General features: G+C 40.4%; 3 protein-coding genes across 4 annotated transcripts; 2 read left to right on the top strand and 1 right to left on the bottom strand.

The window, feature by feature from the left end:
• The first annotated feature begins 137 nt into the window (after nucleotides 1-137).
• Nucleotides 138-3520, top strand: LOC119027114 (GTPase IMAP family member 7-like). The gene is made up of 2 exons (XM_037112000.1): nucleotides 138-506; nucleotides 1411-3520. The coding sequence occupies exon 2, from the start codon at nucleotides 1422-1424 to the stop codon at nucleotides 2241-2243; it is 822 nt and encodes a 273-aa protein (XP_036967895.1). The 5' UTR covers nucleotides 138-506; nucleotides 1411-1421; the 3' UTR covers nucleotides 2244-3520.
• A 2058-nt stretch (nucleotides 3521-5578) lies between these two features.
• On the bottom strand, nucleotides 5579-8578 carry LOC119027838 (GTPase IMAP family member 7-like). 2 transcript variants are annotated; one of them, XM_037113317.1, is made up of 2 exons: nucleotides 8198-8578; nucleotides 5579-6930 (listed from the first exon to the last, which is right to left on the bottom strand). In XM_037113317.1, exons 1-2 carry the CDS (start codon nucleotides 8202-8204, stop codon nucleotides 6074-6076), a joined length of 864 nt encoding a protein of 287 aa, XP_036969212.1. In that variant the 5' UTR covers nucleotides 8205-8578; the 3' UTR covers nucleotides 5579-6073. The 2 variants fall into 2 exon arrangements, with proteins under 2 accessions (XP_036969212.1, XP_036969213.1); XM_037113318.1 differs by lacking the exon at nucleotides 8198-8578 and adding an exon at nucleotides 7799-8084.
• A 2754-nt stretch (nucleotides 8579-11332) lies between these two features.
• Nucleotides 11333-13248, top strand: LOC119027437 (GTPase IMAP family member 7-like). The gene is made up of 2 exons (XM_037112628.1): nucleotides 11333-11460; nucleotides 11807-13248. Exons 1-2 carry the CDS (start codon nucleotides 11454-11456, stop codon nucleotides 12868-12870), a joined length of 1071 nt encoding a protein of 356 aa, XP_036968523.1. The 5' UTR covers nucleotides 11333-11453; the 3' UTR covers nucleotides 12871-13248.
• The last annotated feature ends 13 nt before the right edge of the window (nucleotides 13249-13261 follow it).

The raw sequence follows: 13261 nt of genomic DNA, 5'->3' as shown, positions 1-13261 counted from the left end.
TTGTTCTTAATGTCTTTTAATGGGGAGTAAATGTGTTCACTGTATCTGAGGAACAATCATCATAACCTGATTAAGACTTGTCAAAGGAAACACACTCACAGTCAGCAGCCTCTGAACTCAGAGCTAACATGTAAACAGTCCAGAGAAATGTTCCCTTCATGTTCCGATAAAACAACCTACTGTGTGCATAACGAGTGAATGTGAAGCAGGAGCTGTGTTTGGTTTGACAGAGGCTGCATCTGCTAGAAAGACAAATCAATCCTGTAGAAGCAGCAGCTGGTTAAAAAAAAAAAGTGATCTGATGGTTTTTGCAGATGTGATAAAAATATTTTTCTGCCATAGTGACGCATTTGGAAATCCTGCCAGCCAAGTTCCAAATAAGGTTAAAGTTTAAATTTGTTTTGTCGATGGGCGTGTGACAGCGCAGGAGAAGATGACGCTTCACTTTTTCTTTTTCTTATTTTCACTTTGAGCCGACACACACTTCACATCTGAAAACATAGACGGTGAGTAATCTGTCTCAGTCATGGTTTGTTTCTGTTTAACTGAAGGTAAAAATCGATGCTGTCGTGCGTAAAAGTCCGTAAGAGGTAAGTAGAGCAGATGAAATCGGATCTGATCTTTACTGAACTCCAGAACATCGAGCAACAACAACAGCAGCTGCTCTGCAGCACCGGACAGTCAACATGGGCCACAAATCCACTGTTAGTCAGTGTAGCGTCACCACAGTCCTTCACACCTGTGTTCACTGCGTTAACTACAACTAACATGACAAACGTACGTCAACTTTTTTCCATGACTAAGAAGAGAAATCGCGAGCTAAGAATAAATCTGTCACAATAAAAACTATGCGTAAATGATTTGTTTTCAATGACAAAGGACGCGACTAAAACGTGAGTGATGGACTTTTAAAATGCGTCATATGTCCCCCGAGTTCCGCATTATTTTATCTGTTAAAAAGTAACGTTTCCCTGTTCCCGACCCTCAACACAGATCTGAGTGAGTCACTGCCCGCTGCATTCTGAATTAGGGACCGTCGATAAATTACCCTACTGTTCGATTTAGACAGAAACAATGATTCTTCATGCTGACTGGATGATACGATTACAATTACATTGCTGTTTTCTACACCGACAGTGTGGACTGTGAGATATGGTGACCTGTTGTCCTCTAAAAGACAAGAAAAGACATTGTGAAGTACAAATAAAAAGGGGGGAAAAAGAAAGAAAGCTGTACCTGTACTCAGGGCTGTAATACATTTCACTATAGAAGGACTTCATGTGTGTTAAAATAATAAAATGTATTGATTTTTGGTAGCTGTGATTTTTGACCAATAAAATGTTTTGTAATTTAGGTTGTTCAGCACGTGTTTCTTGTAAAATATTAATGATGGACCTTATTTTTTTTCAGCGTCGAACACAATGAGAATTGCCGTCTTGGGAAAAACGGGCGCTGGGAAAAGCAGCCTGGCTAACACCATATTTGGAGAAGATGCGTTCAGGGTCTACCACAATCTCAAATCTGGAACAAGAGAATGTCAGTCAGAAACCAGATCTGTCAGTGGAAGAAGCATCACTCTGATCGACACTCCTGGTCTCTTCGACACAGACAGATCTGAGGAGGAGATGAAGCGTGAGATAGTGAGGTGTATCACAGAGTGTGCTCCTGGGCCTCATGCTTTTCTTATCGTGCTCAAAGTGGAGAAATTCACAGAGCAGGAGCAGGAAGTCATCAACAAAATACAAGAGTACTTCTCTGAGGAAGCTTTCAAATATGCCACAGTTCTGTTCACTCATGGTGACCAGCTCCCTGACGGAGAGACGATTGACAAGTTGGTGTCTGAGAATAAGCCTCTGGATGACCTGGTGAAGAAGTGTGGAGGACGGTGCCACGTCATCGACAATAAATACTGGAAAGACAAACCAAAGAATGAATACAGGAGCAACAAGTTCCAGGTGGAGGAGCTGCTGAAGACGATAGACAAGATGGTGACGGAAAACAATGGAGGCTGCTACACCAATGAGATGCTGCAAAAAGTGGAGGAAATGATAAAACAAGAGGAGGAAAAAATTAGACTGTCACCAGGAAACATGACAGAGGGGGAGATCAGAGAGGAGGCTAAGAGCCGAGTTTGTGACGGGCTCTTGAGCGCACTGGCAGATGTTGAACCAGGTGCATTGCTAGCAGCTTTCTTCGGTGTAGTAGTGATGGGTGGATTAGTTGTCCTAAGTTTGAAAAGATGAAACCATTAGCAACATTGGTCAATGCAGCAGCAACAGCTGCAAAAGCATTTGGAGCATTAGACAGTAGGGCTGCAGCTATCAGATATTTTTAGAATGGAGTCTTCTACCAGTCATCCCATCGATTAATCAAGTAATCTACTTAACAACAATACCAAATAATTGTTTTTTGTTTTATTGTTTTTTATTCCTGAAAAAAATAAAAATAAAATAAAATACAGGTGTCTATTCCAAAATCTAAGCCCATTTATTGCAGCCTAGCCATTTAGTGCATTTAAGTGTCAACTGACATTGCAGAAACAAATAACAACACAGTAATGTCAACTTATTGTGGAACATGTATAACATGTAAAACTATGAAATACAACTAAAGGCTATTTGGCCTGAGTTCTGTCTTCTTAAGATAAAAGAGAAAAATGATCGTATATCCTGCAACAACCCATCTGAGAATGAAAAATGAACTAAAATGTAAGAACCAAAAAAAAGTATAATATATGAAATCAATTAAAAAAAGGATTTAAAACACAGCAATGTCAGCCCTGTGAAAAGTATAATCATGCATATGTACTCAGTATTTGGTTTGGGCCCCTTTTGCATGATTTACTGCCTCAGTGCAGCACGGCATGATGCCATCAGCCTGTGGCACTGCTGAGGTGTTACGGAACACCAGGATGCTTCATAGCGGCCTTCAGCTCTTCTGCATTGTTCAGTCTCACGTCTGTCGTCTGTCTCTTGGCAGTGACCTGTAGCACAGGGGTTCAGGTCAGGCGAGTCTGCTGGCCAATCAAGCACAGTAACACCACGGCCATTGAACCAGGTTTTGGAACGTTTGGCAGTGTGGGCAGGTGCCTGATGGAAAATGAAGTCAGCATCTCCATAAAGCTTGACGGAAGCATGAAGTGCTCTAAAATGTCCTGGTAGATGATTGTGTTGACTCTGGACTTAATAAAGCACAGTGGCTTTAAAGCACTGCTGGTGTTAGCAGATGACATGGCTCCCCAAATCAACACAGACTGTGGAAACTTCACACTGGATTTCAAGCATCTTGGATTGTGTGCCTCTCCGCTCTTCCTCCAGACTCTGGGACTTTGGTTTCCAAATGAGATGCAAATTTTGCATTTACCTTTCGAGGCTTTCTGTCTTTGTCGAGGTTGTCAATGATGGTTTTCTGCACAACTGTCAGGGCAGCAGTCAATCTCACTTTGCATGTAATGAGTCTATATAATGTATCAGTTTCACCTTTTAAGCTGAATTGCTGAAATAAATGATATTCCAATTTTTCGAGTTTCACCTGTAATAAGAATTCCACGCCATTTGGCCTCAGTAGCTGAAATCACAGTGAGAGTGTGTGAGAGAGAAACAGAGAGATAATCTGAATGAATTTCACAAATGGGACAAAACAATGATAGAATCCTTCCACGCAGAGTTCTACAGCATTACAGTACTCTCCTAAACAACCGAGGCAGACGGTGATTTATACCCTCAGTGCAAAGTTGAACTGGTGTGCGCTTTTGCTTCTAGCGCAGTGTTTACAATGAAGATTTTGGCTTTAATAAAGGGAATAAATAATGTCTTTCCAAATCAATTTGGCCGTCAGGACTTGGATCACTCTGGACAAGCTGTTTGGAGCCATTCTATGTTTCTTAACAGTGGTTTTAAAGTCATTTTTCGGGTTGTTTTTTTATGTTTTAAGACAAGTCCCCATCTGCTCCAGTTGTTTAGTGGAGAACGCTGCCATGCTGTTTTATTGTGAAGCTCCAGAAATGCTTTGGGGACTATGAAACTTCACCGGACTGTCCAGACTAGATCCTGATTGAACTTTCCCTTTAACATGTGTAGGAACTTGTCCTCTCGTCTCTGCATCTCTGAGTCCCTGTTTCTGCCATTAATTAATGAGCCTTCCATCCATAAGTTGACCGTTGCCTGAAAGTCTGAAGAAGGGACAATGTTTTTCTTGCTATAAATACGTCAGTTCTTTTAGCAATTTACAATGAATAACCACATCTGGTCTCTCCAGTAGGATAAATCCATAAAACTGAGGTTTTACACATTTCTCTGTGTTATTGTTAAGCCAAGATAACATTTTACTGCTTAATGAGTTGGTTTGGGGAGAAACCAGCTCCTTCCTTCGGTGAGTGGAAAAGACTTTCAGAACATTCCTTGGTTCTACTGTATATTCAGGTGTTTTATGCCTTAATATGTTTTAATTTGTTTTGCATGATAAATGACTTCAGTCATGTCCCATATCCCTTCATGTAGACAGAGTCCCTTTTAAGCCATGGTGAAGTTCTGGGAAAGGTGAGACACAATCTCGAAACATTAAAACAATAGCGTAGTTAAATTAAAGTTTTGTGAGTCTAAACTCATATCACAGAAGGAGTGACGCTGTCAGCCAGCCCCACTTTTGGTTCGCTTGCTGCAGGGCCATAAAAAGAGAGACACATGCTCTTCGCACTTCTCCTATAATATATCGTTAAAGTATCACCGCCTGATCCGGAAGAAGCTGAATTAGATTAAGAATCAGGACTGAAGAACCACCACTCTAAACCACGAGGAAAACGTCTTTATCAAGACTATCCTCATTCGATGAAGACCTTGCAGTGACCTTGCAGTGGCCCCATCGCTCCCAGTGCAGACATCCCGCTGGGCCTTTGGACTGAGGGTCCTTCAGCAGAGTACCGGCCTTCCCTCTGGCCACCGGACTGACACGGCGAGCTCACAGTCGAGCCCAGAAAGCTCGAGGAAACCAGGACCTCCTGACTCCCAGACAAAGCAGACTGAAGGTCTTTTTACAGCTGGAGCCACACGTGAGAATGAGCTGCCGCTGAAGTTCTGACTTCTACCAAATTAACTGAAGAGAATTGAGATTAGGGTCTCGTTAGTATTAAAAATTAGTCCTGTAATATTTAATGTATGAAAGCCGACTCATAATTTCTCCATCCGCCTACCATCACATAATCCTGTGACTTGACTCATTTCAGTCTTTACATTTTCTGTTATCTGTTGTTACCCCTGAATTATTTCATTAATGAACATATATAATCGTTTGTAGTTGTCTATGCAGTCAAGAACCGATGGATCTATGTAAAGAAATCATTGCTTCAGAATATGAGATCGAACATAGATCTTGAAGTTGAATAAACTGATTTGAACTGTTCAAGCCAAACTTCTCCAGTGGTGCTCCATTTACGAGTGTGTTATTAATCGCCAGTGATAAGTTACCTTCATCATTAAGTAGTGTATCTCCTACACATGTTAGGGTTTTCTATGAAATTGTTTTAATTATCCCAGTGCACCATTCATAAATTAATTACCTTGCCAAGTGAAAACACATTAAATAAGTTTTTCAAAGGGTTTTATTGACTGTTCATATGTGATGATACATTTTATTCCCAAAGGAACCACAACTTTTACAGGAGCATCACAGATATTATGTGCATACATCACTCTGGTCAGTGTTTGCAAAGGGAAACACCGACCAGTGGAGACAGAAATACAACTGACACCGTATTCTGGTTTGATAACAATATCTTTAAAGTTCCTTTCTATGAATATTTTTAAAACTGTCTGTTCTTTCTGATTAGAGTTGAAAGAACTGACAGCCCGGCACTGTGGTTAGCTTGTGAGACAGGAATAAGCAAATAAAAGTCTGGTGCTCAGACAAAGTACAACCTATAACATACAGCATCTGAATAAACATAATTAGATGAATGGTTAACGATTTGAATCTGATCAGAAATTGTTCATGAAGAATTCTCTCCAGCTCTCTCACATCTCACGGCTCATTACAAACTTCAGCTGTGATGAATTTGCTTCATATCAAACTTGATTCTTCATTCTTCAATCTTGACAACCACAGATTCCTGTGGTGTGTCTGCTGATCTACCTATAAAATATCCTGTAACACCTCCTATCACGGCTCCTACTACACCAACTGCAGCTGCAATTCTGCTGAATGACACTGGAAATCCAGAAGTTCCTGTCACACCAACAGCACCTCCTAACAATCCGCCTATTCCAATGATTGCAAATCTGATCAAAAGCCTCCAAAATATTCTGCTGTTAGCCCGCTTTCTGAGCAGCATCTCATTGGTGTAGCAGCCTCCATTGTTTTCCGTCACCATCTTGTCTATCGTCTTGAGCAGCCCCTCCACCTGGAACTTGTTGCTCCTGTATTCATGCTTTGGTTTGTCTTTCCAGTATTTGTTGTCGACGACGTGGCACCGTCCTCCACACTTCTTCACCAGATCCCTCAGAAACCTGTTATCATGGACAAATTTCTCAATCGTCTCTCCCTCGGGGAGCTGGTCACCATGAGTGAAGACAGCTGTGGAATATTTAAAGATGTCATCAGAAAAGTACTCTTGTATTTTGTTCACTCCAGCCTGCTCCTGGTCTGTGAATACGACCACTTTGAGCACGATGAGAAAAGCATGAGGCCCAGGAGCACACTCTGTGATACACCTCACTATCTCAGGCTTCAGCTCCTCCTCAGATCTGTGTGTGCCGAAGAAACCAGGAGTGTCGACCAGAGTGATGCTTCTTCCACTGACAGATCTGGTTTCTGCTTGACATCGTCTAGTCTCAGAGCTGAGAGTGTGGCTGATCTTGAAGAGTTGCTCTCCGAATATGGTGTTTGCCAGGCTGCTTCTCCCGGCTCCAGTTTCTCCCAAGACGACAATTCTCATAGCTGAAAAAGAATGAACGTCCATCAATAACACTGTATATTTGAGTGTTTGTTGTTTTCATGTCTTAAAAGATTCCATTCAATACAATCAAAACCCTCATTGGACATGTTGGGCTGTTTGGGATGTTTAACAATAGTTACTACATGTCTCAGACACATAATAATAATAATAATAATAATAATAATAATAATAATAATAATAATAACACATTTCGTCCTTAAAAGCTAAACTTCTGTTCTGCTGCTGACACGTGTTCAGTGTGTTGACTTTCTTATTATATTTTAACAGCATTACAGGTTTACTTTGCTTTTGTCACACTATCGTGTCAAATCCCACTTCAGATGGTTCAAATTACACTGAATGAAAAAAAAAATGAATGAAAAAAACAAGCCATTGTCTTTTAATTATTTATGATAAATAAATATATAACACAAAAGAGTGGCTTACATGAAATCAGCAATCAGTAACATTATTTTTTATTATTATACATTTTCACTGTTATCATCCAGTCAGCATTAAGGAACACTGTTTTTGTCTAAAGCAAAGAAACAGTAGAGTAATTTATCGACGGTCCCTAAATCAGCCCGCTGCGCTCGGTGTGTCCGGAGTGAACGTCTGTCCAAGTCCAACACAAAACTAACCTCACCTCGGTGTTTGAGACTCTGTGATGTTGTGATGGAAGGATTGTTACTATTATTACTATTATTAGGACTATTACTCAAAATAACAACATACAAACAAACAGTGTCTCACACTGAGCTCTGTGTTCAGCGTCGGGAACAGGGAAACATTACATTTCAACAGATGAACTAAACGCACAACTGGGGGAAAATATGACGCATTTCAACTGTCCGACAGCCCATCACTCACATTTTAGTCGCGTCCTTTGTCTTTGTTTTTATCCTGACAGATCTGTTCTTATCTCGCCATTTCTCTTCTTAGTCATAGAAAAAAGTTGACGGACGTTTGTCATGTTAGTTGTAGTTACCGCAGTGAACACAGGTGTGAAGGACTGTGGTGACTCTACACTGACTAACAGTGGATTTGTGGCCCATGTTGACTGTCCGGTGCTGCAGAGCAGCTGCTGTTGTTAACATGGCCGCGGTGTTGCTCGATGTTGTGGAGTCCAGTGAAGAAAAGATCAGATCAGATTTAATCTGCTCTACTTTATCTCTTACCGACCCACTAGGATCGACTTTTACGCACGACCGCATCCATTTTTACCTTCAGTTAAACAGAAACAAACCATGACTGAGACAGATTACTCACCGTCCATGTTCGTTTTCAGATGTGAAGTGTGTGAGAGTGAGAAAAAGTGAAGTTTAAACTTCTCCTGCGCTGTCACACGCCCATCGACAAAACAAATGGAACCTTTAACCTTATTTGGAACTTGGCTGGCAGGATTTCCAAATGCGTCACTATGGCAGAAAAATATGTTTATCACATCTGCAAAAAACACGAGATCACTTTTACATGAATGTCATCGGTAATGAAACGTGACAGCTCTGGTCTGAGTGGCAGGAGTGACGGCGGTGAGCGTAAACGTCCAAGGTTGCTTAAAGGCGCTTTTTTTGATGTGTGACACGAGCAGAAATCTGGGAGACCTATCAGAAAAAGCCACCTCCTCCTCCCAGGGTGCATTACACCTCCCAGGGTGCATTACACCTGTGGGGATCCCTCCGCTGTTGCTCTTCAGCAGCTCTCTCCGCCCCTCTTCCTCTGTCAAGGCAGTTTTTCCTCATCACACAGCGTCATATGCAGAGAAGTCTGGAGGACTAAAAGTGCCATAATTAAATGAACAAATACACCATTGAATAATTATTTAATTGTGTCATTAATTAAGTGTGTCATTAATTAATTAAAGTTGGAATTTTATGTGTCATTAATTCATTAAAATACCAATTTATTTAAAAAAAAAAACCTATATAATTATTTCACTATTTAATTAATTATTTCATGGTCCTGTGTTGCAGCGCTTCATGAATTTATCTTATCTGTCAAATTCACGCAGTGGATGGGGCAAATGTGAATTTAGTCTAATCCATTGCTTTGGTCTGAAGTCTTGAAACCAAAACAATAACGATAAGAAGTCTTTCAAAACATGGCGGCTACGTTAATGGAGGATCCCCATAAAGCTTCTAGTGAGGGCCAGTTTTTGGCATGTTGTCCTGCACCTCGCACGCTTGAGTTTTAGCGGTTGCCAACAAAGTTTTGTTTGATTGCATCAATCCATTATCTGGAATCAGTGCGCCTTGACTTGATGTGCAGGGTAACCAATCAGGTGTTAGGATCCACCCAACGACTTTGATGGGTGAGTTTGACAGATAAAATAAATTCATGAATCGCTGAAACACAGGACCATGAAATAATTAACCAAATGGTGAAATAATTATATATGTTTTTTTATAGTTGGCATTTTAATGAATTAACGACACATTTATTTCTAATTGTTCAATGACGCATTTAATTAATTACACATTAAAGTAATTATTAAATGTGTATTTGTTTATTTAATTATGACACTTTAAGTCCAAGAAGGCCATGAGTGTCTTCCAACAGCAGGTGGAGCTACAGGTGCAGAAACTAAAGATAAAAATGGGCTTCTGACACTGGAGCAGAGCATATTTCTGTCTTGAGGACTGGAAAATGATTGTACACTCACGTGTCCTGTCTGTTCACGATGCTTCAACTTAAATTGAGCTTCTGGTCTTAACACAGGGTCTTCATCTTGTTCATACTGGGTTCTGGATCTTAATGAGAACCCCGGGTTCAATAAAGGTTATATACACAGAGCTGATGTGTTTCAGGGGTCTAGAGGGTCATGAATGTTGTACAGATTGTAAAATGTAAGTTGGTCATTAGTTATTTTGTGCTGCATGATTAAAAATAAACTGGAGCTGAACTGAAAACCACCACAGTTGGCAGTGTGGATACTAGAGGGCATCACTATGAAACTGTGAACAGCCTGGGGCAATGAATGCACTTTCGTTTCTTAGGCTGAGGGAATTTACAACTGCTTTAAGTTTCATCTTCCTGTAAACCTATCCTGCACAGGTCACAGCTTGAACCACCAAACTGAGCCTCATCATACATTCCTCATTCTTAACCCACTCAAAAAAAAGGGGAAAAAAGAAAAAGAAAATAAAATTCAGTCAGGATCTACTCAGTCGGGTGAAGTTTCACAGTCCACAAAACATTTCTGGAGCTTCACAGCAAGTGAAAATGGGGAAAAAAACAAAGAATGGCTTCAAACAGCTTGTCCAGAGTGATCCAGGTCTGACACAAGATCACACATTCAGAGTTGAAGACTCATCTTAATCCTCGCTGGACTTTAGAAGCCACTTTCCCCTCCAGACCTGAACCCCGTGGTCCTGGACAAGTTTCCCATCAATATAACCTGCTGCACCGCCTCCTTCTGCCCTCCACCGCCGTCATCTTCCCACTGTTTTACACCAATAATAAATGTATTTTCTGTATCTGAGGAACAATCATCATAACCTGATAAAGCCTTCTTTTATATCTTTCTTAATAGTTTTTGTTAATAGGTTTGTCCTTTTTTTTTACTTCAGCTGTCACATATCAATACTGAAACTTTATTTTAATAAGAATAATATTGTTGAACCAATAAATATTTGAAGTTTAAAGTGTGAGAGCTGAAATGAGCTTTGTCCTCAGGTTGTGGTTCTACAATGTGTTGTCACTTTCATAACGCAGCAATGAAGACAAGAGCAACGGGCCTTTGTTGATCCTCTTTCACTGAAGGATAGAGTCAAGTGTCAAAGTCGACAGGAAACACACTCACAGTCAGCAGTTTTATTTTTTTTTATTCATAACTGATATGTAAACTGTCCAGAGAATGAAATGTTCCCTTCTTGTACTGATAAAACAACCTATGGTTAACAAGTGAATGTGAAGCAGGAGCTGTGCTTGCTTTGACAAAGACTTCTGCTGATACAAAGACAAACAACCTCTGTGTGGTTTGACCAGATTTGTATATTAGCAGCAACATGAACAGGAAGTATCTCAACTATCGTCATACATCAAATGAGGACGTGCCCAGATCTGTTTTCATGTTGGACTGCTTTAAGCAACCTATGGTGGGCGTTAATGTGAGCCCCCACAGAAGATGTTCCGTTTTTCCCCGTTGTCCCCCCTCAGACATGCTTTATTATTGATGGCATTCATGTGAAAACTGTTTCATGTTTTTTTTGCAGATTTAATAAACATCATCATTTTCTGCAGTAGTAAATAATTCAGACCAAATAAGGTTTTAGCAAACAGTCGTAGACCTTCTTTGTTCTGTCCACAGTGATTCTCTTATGATTCTGGTTATAAAGTGTGAGCCGTGCCAAATGGGCGTGTATGTGTGTGTGTGAACACACCTTTGGTAGTTCATCAATTGTGCAACAAGTCAGGATGTTAAACTGGCATCCGACCTCAAAGAGGACACAAGCAACTTTTCACAGGCACTCGAGCGGTCTTTTCACTCCGACTGTTGCCGCACAACCACCTCACTTTGGACAACATGGACGGTAAGTTAACCCAAGAACATTTATCTGGTATCTATTGTTTATGATTTTTAGGAGTTTAAGTAATTTAAGCCTGTCAATTTAATCGTTTTTTAATCGGGATCTTTCAGTGTTAAGATGGTCTGGTGTGTCACATCTTGTAGTTCACAGCTGTTAATACAATATGTCAGATATACATTTAATTAAGTTGAGTATTAATCAGTTTAGGTAAGTTAAATGTTGGATGATACTCTGCATCACATACACAATATTATAACCTTAACAATTTTGATCATATGCAACTTCTTATGTATGAAGAAATCCCAACGACAAATATACAGTATTAGTGATGGATATTATTTTCTTTCAGTGTCAAACGAAAGAAGAATTGTCATCTTGGGAAAAACTGGAGCTGGGAAAAGCAGCCTGGCTAACACCATCTTTGGAGAGGAAGTCTTCAAGGTCAGCCACAATTCCAACTCCGAAACAAGAAAATGTGAAGCAAAATCCAAATCTGTCAGTGGAAGAAGCATCACTCTGATCGACACTCCTGGTTTCTTCGACACAGACAAAACTGAGGAGGAGCTGAAGTCTGAGATAGTGAGGTGTATCACAGAGTGTGCTCCTGGGCCTCATGCTTTTCTCATTGTGCTCAAAGTGGAGAAATTCACAAAACAGGAGCAGGAAGTCATCAACACAATACAAAAAGACTTCTCTGAAGAAGCTTTCAAATATGCCACAGTTCTGTTCACTCATGGTGACCAGCTGAACGGCCAGAAAATTGAGGAGTTTTTCTCAGAGAATAGGTTGATAAGTGATCTGGTGAAGAAGTGTGGAGGACGCTGCCACGTCATTGATAACAAATACTGGAACGATAACACAACAGATGAATACAGGAGCAACCAGTTCCATGTGGGTGAGCTGCTTAAGACGATAGACAAGATGGTGACGGAAAACAATGGAAGGTGCTACACCAATGAGATGCTGCAAAAAGTGGAGGAGAAAATACAACAAGAGGAAGAGAAAATTAGACTGTTACCAGGAAACTTGTCAGAGGAAGAGATCAGAGAGAAGGCTAAGGCCAGTGTATTTGAGAGGCTTCTGATCAAACTGGCAGGTGTTGGAACAGGTGCACTATTAGGAGCTTTGTTTGGTGCAGCTGGGATGGCTGCAATAATTATCAAAGCTTTACAGTCTGCACCAGTGTTAACCAGCATGCCAGATTTTGGATTCATAGGTGCAGCAGCTATAGGTGGATCTGCAGTAGTAGGAGCAGTGATGGGAGGTGTTGAAGGATATCATGCAGCTGAAGGAGCAGAAACACCACAGAAGGCAGCAAAACGTGCCGCAGAGGCCATCAAGAAGAAAGCCAGATCTGTCCATAGTAAAGCAAAGGACATGATGTCACCGGCAAAAAAGAGATGTAGCCCTTAATATTGTCTCTAAATAAGAGATCAGATCTCTTGTTCTAAAAAAAAAATGTTATTCTCAGAGCCTATCATGCTCATTCACATGTGATATGTAAAACATTTTTCTTCTTCAAATTTGACCGTACTGTCAGTATGATGTGTTCATTTTTATCCCATTTTTGATTATCTTGACCAGTGTACGCTGTTGGCTGTATTTCTGTCTGTCCACTGTCCACTGTCCACTGATCGCTGTTTCTTGGTGCAAAAGCTCTCAAGAAAATATCACTTAATGTATATGTACAACATCATTTTGTTATACAGGATTCTGATGCTCGTGCTATGACAGCTTTGCTTCTTTGTGGATCACAATGTCTCATCAAATATGAATAATCAATAAAATTAAACCTATGAAAAAA

This window comes from Acanthopagrus latus, chromosome 10 (assembly GCF_904848185.1).
Source record: "Acanthopagrus latus isolate v.2019 chromosome 10, fAcaLat1.1, whole genome shotgun sequence".
Taxonomy (NCBI): domain Eukaryota; kingdom Metazoa; phylum Chordata; class Actinopteri; order Spariformes; family Sparidae; genus Acanthopagrus; species Acanthopagrus latus.
This window is presented reverse-complemented; position numbering and strand designations above follow the sequence as displayed.

What these genes read in the sequence shown, in the direction of transcription:
- LOC119027114 (XM_037112000.1), top strand. Translation starts at nt 1,422, where the DNA reads ATGAGAATTGCCGTCTTGGGAAAAACGGGCGCTGGGAAAAGCAGCCTG.